At 57.0% G+C, this 16,931-nt stretch overlaps 1 protein-coding gene across 1 annotated transcript in view; it reads right to left on the minus strand.

Moving 5' to 3' along the window:
• Positions 1 to 930: 930 nt before the first annotated feature.
• FAM171A2 (family with sequence similarity 171 member A2) overlaps positions 931 to 16,931 on the minus strand; it is a 31,507-nt gene continuing 15,506 nt past the window's right edge. Inside the window, exons 2-8 of the mRNA XM_090044285.1 lie at positions 15,611 to 15,838; positions 10,047 to 10,139; positions 8,532 to 8,690; positions 8,197 to 8,373; positions 6,122 to 6,238; positions 4,525 to 4,651; positions 931 to 3,770 (exon numbers count right to left, since the gene is read on the minus strand). Of these exons, the coding sequence (XP_089900411.1) occupies positions 2,135 to 3,770; positions 4,525 to 4,651; positions 6,122 to 6,238; positions 8,197 to 8,373; positions 8,532 to 8,690; positions 10,047 to 10,139; positions 15,611 to 15,838 (2,537 nt within the window). The 3' untranslated portion in view covers positions 931 to 2,134. The remainder of the gene's footprint in view (positions 3,771 to 4,524; positions 4,652 to 6,121; positions 6,239 to 8,196; positions 8,374 to 8,531; positions 8,691 to 10,046; positions 10,140 to 15,610; positions 15,839 to 16,931) is intronic.

Consider the following 16,931-nt stretch of genomic DNA (forward strand, 5'->3'; position numbering starts at 1 on the left):
CTGAAGGACCAGCATGTGGGCCTCCCTTGGTCCCCACTGCTTGAGCAGGCACAGAGGAGGTGTGGGAGCTGATCAGGCCCTGCCATGCTGCTAGCAGGGGCAAAGAGTCATGAGGGCTGGAAGAGGCCCCCTGGGACAGCCTACTTAGGGCAGAAAGACACTAAAGTTAAAGGTAAAGCCATGGGTATGTGGATTATTCTTTTAGGAACCCATTTCTCTCTCCATGACATGTCACCCCTAGCAACAGCGCCCCCCACCTGCCCCACTCCACTTGTTCCTGGTGGCCTTCTTATGGAGAGACATTGCCTGCAGTGCCCCCCACCCAAATCTTCCCAAACAATGTTGCCCAGGTTCCCCCAACACCAGGCAGCAGGGAAACAGCCTCCCCACCCCCCAACTCCTAGGCTGTGGTTGGGGAAGCCTCTCTGCTGCAGAGCACTGTGGGATGCACCACACACACACACGCATGCGCACACACACACACACTCACACACGCAACACATACACAGTCTGGTTTACTCCCTATTAGATGTTAAGCCCTTGTGGCACAGATCCAGCAGCTCCCTGCACACTGCCCCCGACCCCCCAGCCAGCGCATGGTCCACCCTCAGTCCTTTTCCAGCAGTGGCCCCCACCTGCCCTGGCTCCATGCTAGAACCTGCTTGGCTTTGGCAGGGGTGGGTGCAGGGGAGGATTGGGGGGAAACATTGCCAAGCTGTGCCAGCCTGGCTGGAGGGAGCTGCCTGGCCGAGGGAAAGCAGCTTAGGCAGGAAGGCGGATTTAGCCTGCAGCCTGTTCCTGCACACACTTCCCAGCTGTGACATCCCCCCATGGGGGGGGGGGAGCAAGGGGCAGGAAGGCACTTGGAGAGGGATAGGACCAGAACAGCACAGGCACCATTTTTTTTTTTTTTGGTTGGGGGGGGGGGGGGGCACTCCAAGGGCAGAGGAAGGACTGGAGGAGATTCCTGGTCCTCATGCTACAGAGGTTTGGCAGTATGATTAGAGACACCCGACAGCCTGGAAAGACTCTGGCTCCCCTCAGAACACCTCCCCTATCTACAGGTACTGGCCAGGCACTCATTAGGGGCCCAGGCCTCGAAACCCATCTGGCAGGGCCAGGTGAGTGGAGTGAGAGAGTGTCCAGGAAAAGGCTGGGACTGCCACCATACAGCCCCATCTCAGGGAGGAAGGTGATGACGGATTCCCCCCACCCCACGAACACAAGCAGGCACTGTCCTATCCATGCAGGGGGGGCATGAGGGGGGAGCACCCTGGCCCCAGTTTCTTGCTCTGGCTCAGTGAAGGAGTAGCTACACGCAGGCCTGTCCTGCAGGCAGGGTTGGCAGACAGCGCACGGCACCTCCTGTGGTGGTAGTGGCGAATGGGCAGGCAGGCAGCATGTGGTGGCACCAACCACCCTACAGTGTGCTTCAGGAGAGCCAGTTCCAGGCACCCAGCTGTCCTTCTCTGCTTCAGGGGCACTGCAAGCTCTGCCCCCACCCCGCCTGGCAAGAACCTTCACTCCAGCATTGGCTCAGGCTGGCAGGAGGAACATGGCCTCGCTCAGTCCCCCCACCCCAGCCCAATCTCCTTGCCTGGAAGGGGAGAGGGGGGCAGCAGCTGAGACCAGGCCTGGCATTAAAGGCAGTGGATTAAACAGGTGCTATCTGGTCCTTGTAGTCCCCCCTTTCTTGGAGCTCCTGGCCAGGCGGCTGCCTTGCCCCTCCTCTGCCTCAGACAGCAGGTCCCAGGATGGAGCAGACGCAGGATGGGCCGGGGTCTGTGACTCTCCGCTGTCTGCCTTCCAGGGCAGGTCCCTTCCTTCCCCTGGGTCCCAGATGCAGCTCAACCCAGGAGGAGATGAAATCTGGTGGGGTGGGGCAGGTCTGTGCGGTCCATGGGGTCCAGGTGTCTTGTCACCTCCTGATCACAGGGTTCCAGTGATCCCCTTGGGGGAGTGGAGTCCTCCAGTCTCCTGGGGCTTCCCCACAGGAGTGTGCATCTGGCCCTGCCACCTCCTGTACCCAGAGCAGGGAGCTCACCTACCCACCTGCCAAACTGGCTGAGCTGAGGCAGGCACTGCTGGGGAGCAGGGGGGGCAGAGAGGGTGGGGCGCCGAGCCCCCCTGCTGCTTACTTCACATTGAAGACCATCAGTGGCCGTTCCTCGCGCTTCTGCCAGGGGCTCTTCTTGTCCCCCTGCTCATCCCCCGCCTCCGACGGGTCATTCATGTCGTCCTCAGGGCTGGTCATGGAGTCCCGGCGCAGCTCGCTGTTGCTGCTGCGGGAGCTGTTGCCCCGGCTGCAGCCCCGGCGGGGGATGGTGGCAGCCCGGTGGTCGGCGTTCTCGTCCAGCAGTGGTGTTAGCGAGTTGTCCTCGGGGGAGCAGATGGCTGTGCGACTCTCACTACTGCTCTGCTCCGTGTCATCAGTGAAGACCAGCTTGGAGTAGGCCACACTGGCAGGGGCTGGGGCTTGGGCTGGGGCTGGGGCGAGGGCTGGGGCAGGGGCTGTGGGGCGCTCCCGCTCCTCCTTGGGCCGCTTGTGGGGCTTGGCCTCATTGACATCCACACCCGAGTCCAGGCTGGCATCATTGCTGCGGCTCTTCTCGCTGGTCTGCAGGTCGATGTAGGAGTGCCGCACCTGGGAGGAACGCCCGTCCAGTGACACGAACCAGGCACGTGGGTGTGGCTTCACGCCCAGCTCCAGCAGCTTCTTCTCTGTCAGCGCCTGCAGCTCCCCATTCAGCTGGGCCATGGTAGACTCATTGAACAGGACCGGGATGGTGACAGAGCCACTGACAGAGGATGAGTGAGTCCCCCAGCCCTTGCCCTCTGAGTCCTCCCCCAGCTGCCCCGCCTGCTGCATCTGCTGGTACTGCTGGTGCTGCAGCTGCAGCTGCTGCTGAAGGAGCTGCCGCTGCTGGTCTTGGGGTCCAAACTGGTGGGGCATGGCCATCCCTGCCTGCACTGGCAGCCCTTCCATTTCAGCCTGGTTCTCCGCTGGGCCGGACCCAGCCTGGTCCGGCCCTGGATAATCTGATGCCAGGCGCATGTAATGGGCTGGGATGACCAAAGTGGGCATGACATTCCTATACATGTTGTCCTTCATGTGGTCAATGGAGCCACAGAAGATGAGCTGCCCCGGCTGGGTCAGGGAGGTGGGTCTGGCTAGGTGATCAACAGACTGCGACATCATGAACTCGGGGGGTTTGGGCTCTCCCTTGTGCCCAACATAGTGGTCGAAGGGGGGCGGCAGGGGTGGGGGCGAGGGCGGCTCCTGCAGATAGGGCTTGCTTTCATTTCGTGAGTGCTTCCTCTGTGTCTCTGTGCTCTTGTCCTCCATGCGCTGGTGAGAGAAGCTGCGTTTGTACTCATCTAGTGGCGGGGGCTCCAGGGCACCTGGCACATCCATAGAGCGGGCTGCCTTCAATGAGAAGCCCTCCCCAGGCCTCTGGTAGTCCTCTTTGGGGGCGCCTCGGTGGCTAAGGGTGTCCGTGGAGGCCTTGTTGACATGCCGCAGCTTCTGGCTGGACACCTGCTTGAAGAACTCCTCGCGGGAGCTCTCGAACTCACGGGAGGTGGAGAAGGCAGATTTGAGGATGGGTGTGTGCATGTCTGTGTCCCCATTGGATGATGTTGTCTCCATGTGGCCAGTGCAGATCAGGTTGATCTGAGACATTGAGGTGGCCTGGTCTTTCTTGGAGGCATCCAGGGTCCCAGATAACTGCAGTTTCCGGTGCTGTTGCCGGGGCTTCAAGCACCTCCTCCTGGGGATGCACACACAGGAATACCATCACAGTCCCTGCCCCATTTGGACACTAGCTCATGGCCTGGCACCACCCCAAGGGGGCTCCTCTACCAAAGCAGAATGAGCTACCTGTATTAAGGAACAACCAGCAAGATGCCACGAGGTCATCACTACAGCAGATGGCTGCAGGCCCTTGGGGTGTCCCTGTCCAGGCTCCACACCCCTCTGGGAGTTCATAGCACAAAGGAGGGAGCTAGGAAATACATCCAGAACAAGCAGAGATGCTGATTCTGGAGAAACACATGTCATAAGGGATGACAGGTTGGGAGCTAAGCCCCACGCTCAGGCCCTCAAAGAGACCTGGTAGTTGGGGACCAGCTAGTTTCCACTGAACACTTGGGCTCTGGCTCACAAAATCTAGACAGCCACAGCCTCCTAGCAGTGCCCAGCCATGTGAGGGGTCTGGAGACTGGTACTATCCTCTGTTGGAGTGCCAGCCACATAATACCCCAAGGTTGCTACCATGCCTCTCACCAGCCTCTGGTGCAGGCTCCATGGTGAACCCTGGCTCTGCATTGACAAGTAAAACTGACCCACCAACCAGACTCATCTCTCTGTCCCACCCCCCTGTACCTCCTTCCTATACCACCACCCTGTGGCCCATAGTCTGTCAGCACCAGTGCAAGGGCCTTTTACCCCTGCACTGTTAAATAGCAGCACACACCGAAGCCTAGCTCACACAGGAAGCAGGGAGGGATGGGGAGAAGCCTCACCTGCAATAGTAGATGAGCAGACAGAGCAGAATCAAGACCAGCAGAGCCAGCGCACCCAGGATAGTGAGCAAGAAGATGGTGTGGTACGTGGTAATATCCTTCATCCCTGCAGACATTGCCACCAGCCCTGGGAAGGGAGGCACCAGCACTCAGACACAGGCACGGGACCCTTGACTCCTGGCCCTTCTTGCATATATGTGGCTCATGCAGCCCAGCCCCTGGCCAGCCCGAGACAGAAGCTACCAACAGGGACAAGTTGGCACCCAGCAAGCTGCCTCTCCTTCTGTGGCACCACTGGGCATGACAGGGCCCTAACCTCAGCCAGGCCCTCTTGGCAGAAGCAACACAAACACCTCAGAGGAGCTTGTCCTGCTGTGCTTGGGATGTAAGGAGAGAATTTTTCATCTGTCTGCTTGATGGGGGCCTCAGACCACCTCCCCACTGAGACCAGTGAGGGGGGCAGCAAAGCACTGTTCTCCTACTTAACAGGTGAAGGAAGAAACAGCAGCCCCTCTCCAGAAAGGAATCCCAGAAGTCCTGCCTGCTGCCCTCCCACACTGGCATGCGCCTACCCCCATCAACAGGACAGAGGGGTGGTTTTTAAGACAAGAACACAACACTAGTGGGCAGCAGCATGTTCAGGTGGAAGCACAGGCTTGACAGAAGTGGGGGTGAAACCAAAAACAGTTTGGGGGGTGCTGGCATGTGAATTGCCCTAGCACAACCTACCCAGCTGTAGGGAGGAGCTGCCAGATGGCTCTCTCTCCCACCAGCGTGCCCAGCTGGTGACTTCCCTCCTCCATGCCCACCCCTGCCTGGGGCACAGAGCAGTGCCTGGAGCTGGAGCGAACTGGACAGCCTCACTGCTAGCTGAACAGCTAATGGCACCGGACATGCAGCAACAGAACAGACACTTCCTCTGGCTTTGCTTTATCCAGTGCTTTCCTGTCACCCCCTCACTGAACTCTCCTTCCTGTCCCCCACCCCAGCCATCTGTCCCCCCTCCCTCCCTCCCTCCATGTCACCTCCTTGCAGCCTCCTCCTCATGGGCTGAATAGGCCAGGCTTCTGGCAGACAGAAACCAGGCAGGCTCGGCAGCTGGCACAGAGCTCTTGCTAAATGCTTGAAGCCACTGGGCCTGCCTGCCCCAAAGAGCCCCAAGTGCAGACCTTAAGAGAAGCCCCTTCCCTAGTGCAGGGCAGCTGTAGAGGGGTCTCTCCTGCAATGATGTTTGCACAGAGGCAGTGGAGATTGACAAGAAGGCTCCATCAAGCTCCATTCTAGGGTGTGGGGGGGAATCCACCAGAAGATGTGGGAAGCCCTTGGGTGCTCTGAGGACTAGCCCAGCCTGACAGCTCACCAGTGTAAAAAACCCAGGCTGGATTTTGCTTGTCAGCTGGAGTAGATTTGGGCAGCTGCAGCTGGAAGTATGTGCTCCCTCCTAACCTGGCTCCATCTCCCTGGCTAGCTTTGCTCATACCCCATGTGCCAAGACCTGCATTGTCGATGGCAAGCCAGCTCCTTTCTAACCTTCCTCTGCAGGGAAGGCACTGGGGACAGCAGTATGAGGAAAGGGAGTAGGAAAGGACTGCCTCACCTGTGGTTGGGGAGGGCAGTGCTGCTGCCCAGTAACCCAACTGAGGAGAGACAAATGTCCAGTACAGCTGACGGCCTTCCTTCCTGATCAGCCCCGTCCCATTACGGATCCACAGGCCTAGGAGGAATAGACAGGGCAGAGAGTCAGCATCTCACCCCTGTCCTCGAGATGCAGACTGTACTAGCAGCCCACCCACCCCTCTGGTCCAGCATCACCAGGGCACCATCTCATTGGTTCAGATCCCTTACTATCCCTTTCCAGTCTCCCTGCACCCCCAAATCCCATCTCCTGTCTGCAGTCCTTCTCGCACAGTGTCTTGCTTCTCAGAATGGTCCCTGTCCTACCCACTAAAAAACAGTACTAAATTGGAGGGGCAGGGAAGTAGTCTTTTCTGCCTGGCTCCTGCCCTGGGGTGCCAGGATCAAACCCCTTGCTGCTGTGACACTGGTTCCCCACAGAAGTGCATTGCAATCATAACTGAGCTAGTGAAGCAGAGGATTTCCTGCCATGGGTATTTCCAGGGGTGCTTGCTCCTTTCCTTTGGGGCTTCTCAGACCTACACTCACCACAGGTCTCAAAAGCCTTCCCCTTGCCCACTCCTCTTTTGCAAGCTTTGAGCAAAGGGGGTAGGAGACTCCTCCTTGTGGGGAAGGACAGGAGTGAGGTATCTCTGTGTGCTTGGCAGGCAATGGAAAAAATAAATCCCCTGCCTTAGAAATGCAGCTTCTCTTGTCTTTCTGCATGCAATGTCATCAGCAGTCTCCCCTGCTTTGCCAGCCCTGTTGATGTCCCAGCAACATGCTGCCATGCCCTTCCCGCATACCAACTCTGCCAGGGCTCCTCAGTCCCATCCTGCAGCCCCCTGCTACTCCAGCCTTGACTCCTCCAAGCTCAGTTGAGACCCCAGAGCCCTCCACACTGTGCCAGTTCTGGATGCCCCCTCAGCTCTGCCCATGAGTGGTGCCTCCTGAATCTGGCAGGGCATCCGCAGAAGCCATTGACCCTGTCATGGGGGGGCACCAGCCCTACCAACAGCATGAGTGTTGGCTGTCGGGGGGGCACCAGCTCCACAGAGGGGGGCACACGCACCCCCGTGCACCCCCTTCCAGTCACCTATGGCTCTGCCAATGCCCCGTGATCCAGCACAGTCATCCTCTGCAGATCTCTTCTACAGCCAAACACACCTGCCAACACCTGGCTGGATCCCCCCAGCCTGGTAGGGAAAGCTTTTCCCCTTCAATCCCCCTGTTTGCAGGGCAGGAGGTGGGCTAGGGCCCAGGCTCCCCATGTTCTGGCAAACGAGAGCCAGCACAGGGGCTGGTGTGTGCTGGCTGCATCGCAGAAGAGAAAGGAACAGGTCTTCCCCACTCCCCTCCACAGCAAAATCACAACCATTCCCCAAGGGCTGCCATTATCCTACATGTCTAAAGCCACCGGGGCCCTGCTAATGGTGTTTTATTACCACTTAGGCAGTTTTATAGCACTGCCAGGCAAGGTGCCCTGTAGCCCAGGGAAAGTGGGGAGGCAGAAAGGGACCAATTTCTGCAGCAGTGAGCTCCATCTCAAGCACAGAGCTGAGAGCTGCAGCACCTGGCATGGGGAGGGAGGGGAGATGGTGTGAGACATTCCCAGCCTCTCATCCCTTTAACCCCATGAGTTGCTTCTCTGCAGGCACCAGATGTGGCCACGTAATCCTTCTGCTTTAACCTCACATCCCAGAGAACACTGTTGCCTGTCTCCCTCTGGAAGATAAAATCCTGCACCATCCTTTTAAAACTGCCTTCTCTATCCCCACAGCTGGCATTGCAACTTCCTCCAGACACAGGTCTTTGATCACAGCTTCCCACCCCAGTGCTCCCATGCTGGCAACAAAGTCAAATAGGAGCAGGAAGATCCCCCAACACGTCTTCAACCCACAGGGCCTGGGGAGGTGGGATTCACAGGATGCCATTGGTAGCCAGGCCTACCTCCCCTCAAGCTGACCCTCAGAGCATCCAGCCAGGCACTGACCTCCACCACCACCCATCCCCTTGAAGAGGAGATCCTGCTCATCCAGGAATTCTTGAGGCCCTTACCACTCTTGGTGTCAAACCTCCAAGCTGGCACACTGGTGGCTGTCATGGCACTGGTGTCAGAAGGCAGTGGGATGGATAGGTGAACGGGGCCAGACAGCTGGACTTCGGTGCCATTGCCCGTGAAGAGGTGGACGCTGATGGCGGCGATGGGGGCCAGCTCCAGCCAGGTGCTGTTGGCTGGGAGGGGAGGCATCCCGTCAGCAAGGGGAGAATTCTGCTCTGCACTGCCCCAGAACTCCATGACTTCTTTTTTCATTCTCCCCAAGTTTCCCCTCCACCCACCCCATTCTCCCCAAGGCTCCTCACTGCATCCCATCCCACCAGGCCATCCATACCGTTGCCGTTGTTCTCAGCCCCGATGAAGGATGGGAAGCCTTTCATGTCATGCTCCCCACTAGCCGTGGTCAGTGATGCAGAAAGCTGGCTGTATGTGGAGCTGCGGGGCAGGCGAGCTGCCTTGCGCTGGAACTGCACCCATGGTTGGCTCTTGACCCCTGACAACAACAACAGATGTTACCCACTGGCCTCCACCAAAGGGTGGCCACTGCCTGGCACTGTAGTGTCCCATAGATGACCCCCCCACCCAACACTGGCTCTGCTAGGCTCTGCTGTGGGACCCCCAAGGGCTGAGGGGTTAGAAACACAAATAACTAAAGACAGCTTGTTTCCAGGGCAATGGCCAAGACTGGCCTGAAGGGCCAAGGGCTTGATCCCAGCCCTGTCAGCTCCCTCAGCACCCATGTCCCCATAAGCAGAGCAGATCAGAGGGCAGGAGCCTGCCATGCCAAGAGGACAAGCCCTTCCTCTGTGGATGCCCTCACCTCAGTGGGCAGAGGGTAAAACAGGAAGGGAACACAAACTCCCCCACTGTCCCTGAAGGAATCCTACTATCAATCTGTCCTGGCCTCTCCTTACAGCTCTGGATCGGGCACACCCCAGCACAAGCAGGTTCTCTGCAGCAATCTAAGGGGGTGATTTTTGTGCAGACACAACAAGCATCCATCGCTGACACTGAGCAACTGCAGAGGCTGAAGTAGGAAAAGGGGTCTGGCATTCTCTGAGACACAGGTCCTTGCAGCCTGTGGTATGTGTGAGGCCAAACCATTGAGCCCTCCTCCCTCCAGCCCCCTAGTGCTGCTGCCTGGGCCAGGTTAAAGGCAGTGCTGGCAGCTGGCACAGAGCCAGCCTTTGAAGAGGCAGCATATGGGCCACTAATGTGCTTGGGGCATCTCACCAGCTTTGTGGCTAGAATTAGTGTCAGGCTGCCCAGCTGTATTCCCAGATCGACAGAGCAGGGGAATCCAGTACCCAGTGTACCAGGCTGCTCTGCTGCCGCTCTCCTCCAAATTGTCACAGCACCTGCTCCAGCACTTAGGCAAGGCTGTGCACCCACTACCACCCCAGTGCCCACAGCCAGAGTCCCACAGTCACTTCTCCCTGCCCCCATCCCCATAGCACATGACCAGGGCCACACACCCAGCCCTATGCCCAGCCTGTGACACTCGCCGCTGCTCTCATGCACACTTGACAGACTTCTGGGTGCTTAAAATGACCCATCCCAAGCCCCAAAGCCCCATACCCCAGCACATCTATTTCCACTATGCCTGGGCACATGCAGGCACAGCCCAACCCCTGAGGTAAAGGGGTCAGACAATACCTGGGGCTGGGCAGCACCTTTCCTCAATGAACCATTGGGGAAACAGGCAGCATTATCTCCACTGGGAAAGGGACTTTGCCCTGGGTAATACAGAAGATTGAGGCCAGACCCAAAAATAGAACCCAGGAGTCCTGACTCCCAGGTACTTGCTCTAAACACTAACCCAGGCTGCCTCCTGACTCAAACCTCTTACCTGGTGATCCCAGCAAGATCTGCACCAAGTCCTCATAGAGGATGAGGGTGGCGGGTCGCTCCGGGAGCAGATACAGGCTCACAGAGGCATACACTGCAGAGGAGGAGAGATGTCAAGAGCCCATGAGTGGCAGGCAGAGGGTGCTGAGGCAGAGCAGCTGCAGCACAGAGAAGTCAGGCCTCCAGCTATGGTAGCAGAGCTATACTGTTGGGCTGGGATGTGTGCAGCATGGAGAAAGCCAGGGTACTCACTCAAAGAGACACATGGTAGGATCGTGCTAAAAATCCCAGCACCTGACACTGAGAATGCAGACCAGCTGAACAGTCAGAGGCAGGAGCAAGGAACAGTCAAATAGCAAAGTCCTGCTAGCTGCTCCATTCCCTGCCTCCTCTAAGAGGGGGCACTGCAGGGTGGGGGGACTGAGTACCAGCTAGGAGGAGACCTGGTTACTCCAGCCCTCCTCCCCTTCCCCCGCCTCTGCAGGGGTACCGTAGGGAGCAGTGCAGGAGTACTGGCTGTGGGCTCCCAGCCCCAGCCTCTTCCAGTCATACTGGGTGCAAACATGACATGGTTACAGGGGCATATCCACAGGTGGGGGTTGGATCCCACTTTGATTCCTGCTGCACCCACCTTTGATTCCTGTTCCACTTAAACTTTAAAACAAACTGCTGGGCAGGAACAACTACATTTATATTTAGGGGGAGCGAAGGGAGTCAATTGACTAAATATTACCTACCTGATTTCTGCTAATCTCTTCACTCCATAGATGTTAATAACCCGTGATTTTCCTCTAATGAAGCTAGCCTTTCTTCTACAATTATCAATGACCCCGTCTCTTATCTGTACCTGGTCACATTTCTCTGTGCATCTCCCAACAAATCCAATAAAGGTGTGGGGCTACCTACCTAGGAACCTGGACTGGGTGGCTTTCTTCCTACAGGAATCAAACCTACAACAAATCAGAACCAGGGAGGGGAGATGTATGGCTAAAAGTAAGCTGAGCTGTTCAGTAGTGCAGCAGGCAGAGAGGAGGAGGGAGTTGAAACAATGAGGTGAAGACATAAATTACTGAAGTGACCCTGTCCTGGGATATTATTTATTCCAGCAGATGACAGAGACTGAATAAATGGTGCAATCAGAGTGGCCTAAACCTGGGTGTGGGTGGATGAAAGGGGTCGGTCTCTGTGGGGTAGAGGCACTACCAACAGCTGAAGGGAGTCCTTTTCCAGCCCCAACTGTTTGTTGCTCTATGCTGAGGGTGGAGGGCAGTAGAAGCCAGCTATAGGCATACTGTAGGAGCGGGGAGCAGGGAGGGGGCAGTTACAGCTCTGCCCCCACATGCCTCATAGTTGGGAGCCATGAGGGGTGGGGGGAACTGTTTGGGAGGGGTTTTGAGTTAAAGGGGCTCCCAGGGGGCATAAGGGGCTGGAGTGGGGGCCACAGGCACCTATGGGCTTTTGTGGGGAGGTAAGTCTATGTGGTAGAGGGTGAGAAGGGGCTGAGGTGTTAAAGGGGGGGAGGTATGAGGGGCAAATGTGTCTGGGAATCAGGGAGGTGGTGGGGTCTATGGAGACTCAGCAGGGTGTGATAGGTCTGGTGAGGAGTCAGGGGGCTGAGGCATGATGCAGTGGATTCATGGGGGCAATGAGATGCAGGGGGATGGTGGGTTTGGAGCACAAAGTGTTGGGGTTGAGAATGGGGGATACATAGGATAATGGGGGACAGAGTGGAGCCAGGGAGCATTTGAGATAGCAGGGGCAAAGCACAGAGGGCAGTGAGGGGCACTTTGGGGCCGTGGTGGAGTGTCTGAGGGACTTGTAGGGGAGTACAGGGAGCAATTCTGTCCATGGCCAGGCTGGGGGGTAACAGCTGTACACCCCTTGCACCAGATGTCTGCCCAACCCTGGAGCTGGCAGTCAACCCCCCCACAGACTCAGGCAGATTTCTTTTTGCTGGGATCACAAACTGAATTATACGGCCCCGGACACATTAGTGCAGCTTCAAGTTTCCTTTTATTTGGAGAAAAATCTGTGTTGTGTTGCAGGATCACGTACCACTCTACCTGCACCCCACTTTTGAGAATCCTAGATCCGCCCATGCCTGGCTGCACCCAACCCGCCTGCTCTGCTGGGCTGAAAACCCCACCCTGGCCCTTGAGGGCCCTTGGGTGTCAGCACTACTCTGTATCCCAGGGGAACAGAGCATGCTCAGTGAGAGCAGCAGCTGAACAAAGGCTTGGGCAGGCAGCGAGCAGAGACGAAGAGAGGGAAGCAGCCTTCCAGAAGCCAAGATGCAGAACAGGGCAGCTGAGTGCCACCATTAAACCAAGGCAAATGCAGTCTGAGCCTCTGACCACCTAAAAACAGTCATGGGTGGGAGCCTGGCACAGGGGCATGGCAGAAGGTGAAGATGAGGTGATAGCTGTAGCAAGTCACTGCTTCTTGTAGCTTGGCACCAGAAATGTGCAGCACTCCCTTGCCACCCACCCCCCAAGAGCACATGCACAGAGACACATACAGATATATACACACCTTGAACACACACATGCACAGCCATGCCCACCTTGGCTTGACTCCTCAGCCAGCCCCAATATAGGGAAGCCCCATTTGGGGTTTGTTTGTGACAGTGTTCTCCACACAGGATCCTCCCTGCCACCTTCCCACTGGCCCTGTAGGGGAAGAGCCAACCCCAGCATCTCTGATCTGACACTCAGGCACACATGGCAGCCCCAAAGGGCTCCCATGGGCAGGAGGGCAAGACCCCCTCCTGTCAAAGGAGCACAGTCTGTGCCTTTGTGTCCTGATTTACATGCACCACATCCTTGCTCAGTCAGGCTTCCAAGGAGTTGCTACCATTTTTCAAGGAAAAGACCTGGCCAGCCACACCCAGCCTGCTCTCAGACTCTACTGCCCTGAAGCAAGGAGTGCTCCCTACCTAAGGGACTGAAATGCCTACACAGGTAAGATACAAGGGTTAAAGAAGGCAAGTTACCCCTGCACAGGGTGGGAAGCGAGACCCATGGGGCCTTCCTGGAGGGGGAAGCACCCAGGGGAGAGCAATCCCTGAGGTCTGGGCAGGGGCTGGGAGTAGCAGGCAAGGGATGCTCTCTTGGAGTGGCCTCTCCTCCCCTCCCATCTCCCTGCCATCAGACTTCTCCAGCTGTTCCTGCAGCCTCTCCTCAAAATAGCCCCCATGCGCAGCAGCTTTGTGGGGAGATGGTATCTGCAGAGGCCATATAAATAGCACAGCAACTGGGAGCACACTGTGGGGTGTAGGGAGGGTGTTGAACAGATGGTGCTGGCTGCAAGCAGCAGGGCCAGAGGCCCCCACGTCTCCAGGGAGCAACTGCATGCCTAGACACTGCACTCACCCCCAGCACCCAGCCCTGCCTACTCCCAGTTTATGGGACAAACACAGCCCCTCTGCCCTGGACAGAGTAACTCTCTGAAGTGAGATGGGGGTGCCAGTTGGGAATGGGGGAGGGGCGGCATGCTGGAGCATGGAGGCAGTGCTTGAGAGACAGAGAAAGCCCTTTCCCATCCTGCCACACATGTCCCCCTCTGTGCTCACACATGGCAACCCCTGACTGCCAGACACCTCAGCTCTGCCAAGGCAGCCTGAAAAGAAGTCAAATGCATGGGGCTGTTGGGTACTGTTGAGGCTTCGTTTTAACACAGGCCTCACACACAGTCATTGAGCTCCCTGTTAAATCAACATATCACAGCAATGCAGACCCAGGCTGAGGCACCAGCACTCCTGCCTTCCCCCGCACCTGCAGGGCTGACATGCAGCTCCTTCAAATTGGGACAACCTGCCTAGGCACCGCCACTGCTTTCAGGACCGGGAGCGGTCCTCCCCCAGAGCTCACATACACTGCCACAAGGCCAATCAATTCCCCCGCCATGCCTGCCTCACGCTCCTCCTAAGCCACTCAGACCCCAACTGCATCCCTTTCCTTCCCCACATGCCCCTCCTGCCTCCTGCACACACCCCCTTAAACACATTCAATACAAACACATCAGCCTTGCATCAAATACACACACCCCCACAGCTCCCCTCACACTCATGTCAGGGATACGAGTCACCCCCCTGCCCCCAATATGCACTGGCTCTGCCCCTGCCTCTTCCTTGCCAGCCTATCCCAGACCTGCAGCCTACACAGAGAGGAAGGTGGAGGCCCAGCTCCCTAGAGGCCACTGATACTCTCATGGGTCCATTGCCTGCAGGAAGGTCACCGGTATCGACCCTTCCATCTGCGCTCCATGAAGCCACCCTGTACTTTAGCTTGGTTGATGCAAGGGGCCTGCAGGCAGCTGCTGCTTGGCACAAGGCCCAGGTAAATGCCAACCTGCCAAGCCGTCCCACACACTAGGAAGGGGACTGGGGAAATGAATCCCCATGAGGGAGATGTAGATAGGAGGGGCTGGGCATCCCTGACATTTGGTCATCAGATGGCAGAACTGCATGGCCCTGTGTCAGATGAGCAGGACAGGAGAGGACAGAGAACCCACTGGGAATGGCAGCAGGGATCAGGAAAGGAAATTACAACACCCCCCCACAGACCCTCCCCTGGCCACACAGCACCCTTATGCCCTATGCCAACAGGGGCTGTCTGTCGCTTCCCCTGAGATCCCTACAGACTACCTCTGTCCCTCTCCCTTCCCCAGATCCTCCAGTCTCACACTGGGAAGGATTCTCTCTGCCCCTCTGTGCCCCAGCAGGGGGGATTGATTCTGCCCCTCATAACACTTCGTCTTCAAAGCCTCCTTCTAGCCCCCTCACTAACCTAAGGCCCAGCACTCACTGCTCTAGCCATCTGGCGCAGAACAACGCAGCCAGGCACCCAGGGAAGCTGTCACACACAGGGACAGCAGCGACTTCCAGCTGTTGCCATACCACTAGTGCCCACCCTAGTTATGCTACTGGCCTGGTCCAACACTCCCAGCAGTGGAAAGCTGGGCTGGGACTCCAGCTCCCTTTCTCTCTCATAGTTTCATAGCTTCATAGTTTCCAGGGTCGAAAGGGACCGGAGTAGATCATCTAGTCCGACCCCCTGCCATGGCAGGAAAGAGTACTGGGGTCAAACGACCCCAGCAAGGTGTACATCTAGTGGCTTTGGTGAAATGGGCTGCTCCTAGCCACCTACCCCAAGAGACAGAGAACTATGGCTCATCAGCCAAGAGCCAGCCCGAAAAGGCAGCATCCTCAAACCCATCCCAACAGGGAAATGCCCCCTAACTCCACAGTACACCAGACCCTGCATAGCCAAGTAGGGGAGCATCCCCAAACTCCATAGGACCACTGACCAAGAAAGAGGGTATCTCCCAGTCTACTCCAGCCAACCACCTCCAAACTCAACCCTTAGCCCAAGTTCAAAGAGGATCATCACTCAAAGATGGAATACCTGTAAACTCTCCAGATCCCTCCAGCCAAGTAAGGGAGCATCCTCAAGCTCCTTAATCCCTGCAGCCTTGTAAAGAAATGTCTCCAAACCTCCACCCTGGACAGGGCCCATCCCCACTCCAGAGAATATGTAAAGAAAGTGGCATTGGGCAGTCACTCACATGGCAGCTTGTCGACACGCCAGGGCACAGAGTTGGTGACGTAGCTCCGCTTGGCGGCAGTGACTAGGATCCAGGTCCCCAAGCGGTAGCTGATGGGCAGCACACCGATGCCCTCATGGTCTGTGGAGCCTGAGGCCAGCGAGGTCCGGTTCCCATAAATCTCCACGGCCGCCTGGGCCAGGGGGGAGAGGTCACCACTCTCATACACCTGCACTTTGATCAGCACCTCTGTGGGGGGAAGGGAAAGAAGGTTGAGAGGGGAGCTGGGCCAGTGTCTCAGTGCTACTGCACCCCACTCCCATGGGCAGCCCACTGAGCCCTATTGCCTCCATTTCAAGGGCTGTCCTGACCTCCCCCAGCCCCAGTCCACAGACCAGTACCAACTGGGAGAAGGCAGGGGAGCACCATGGAACAGGCCAGGAGACCCCTTGCCCTCGACAGCCTGCAAGGCCAGCCCCACATAAGGAACCTCCACAGACCTCACTGCAGTGAGCCTAGAGTTGTCCTTGGCACCCAGGATCTGGGCCCAGTATACAGTAAAGTCCTAGCTTCAGCCATCTTCAGGCCCAGCTTCTGCTTCTGTGCAGAGGCAGTTCCCCTGGTGAGGCAACACAGACCCTGGGAGACGTCCATGTGCAAACACCCACCTTGGCCTGAGGAAAGGCAGCACATCCAGGGGATGGGAAGTCAGGAAACTTGGCTTCCAGTCCCATCTCCCCAACTGACTTGCTGCTGTTATTAAACACTGCTCAGAGCTGAGACTCTCTCTTCCACTGTGCCTAGCTGGCATTTCTATCCCAAAGACCTCTGCATGGGTAGAGATCAGTGCTGTACCATGGCCAGGCTCAGGGAAGACTCAGTGCCCAGGGGAAGGGCTGGGTATAAAAAGCAGTGAGTTTTGTACATGCAGCCTTGGTGCTAATAGCCATGCATTTCATCCAAGTGTCAATATTGCCAACCCAAAAAATCATGAATCAGACCTTAAAAATCACCATATTTGAAAAAAACCAGGAATCTGGGGTCCTTTTACTGGCTTTTTGAGCCATCAGGGCTTACATCTTCCAGCTTTTCCCTGCAAACTAAGGGTGTACTGATAGAGGTTTTTTGGGCCAATACTGATAGCAAATTTTAAATGAGACATATTGGTGGATACTGACCCAATTCTGATATGCAGCCACGCAGCATGGAGAGTGGTGTCCAGCTGGTAAATGTGTTGTGAGGGAAGGGGTATGCGGGGAGCAGATCATCGGCCCCCGCAGTGAGGGAGGGAGTAGGGCTAGTGCTGGAGCAGGTGCTGCCCAGCTGGGGCAGGGCAGGGCAT

This window comes from Crocodylus siamensis, chromosome 4, assembly GCF_052110815.1.
Source record: "Crocodylus siamensis isolate JL-2025a chromosome 4, ASM5211081v1, whole genome shotgun sequence".
NCBI lineage: Eukaryota > Metazoa > Chordata > Crocodylia > Crocodylidae > Crocodylus > Crocodylus siamensis.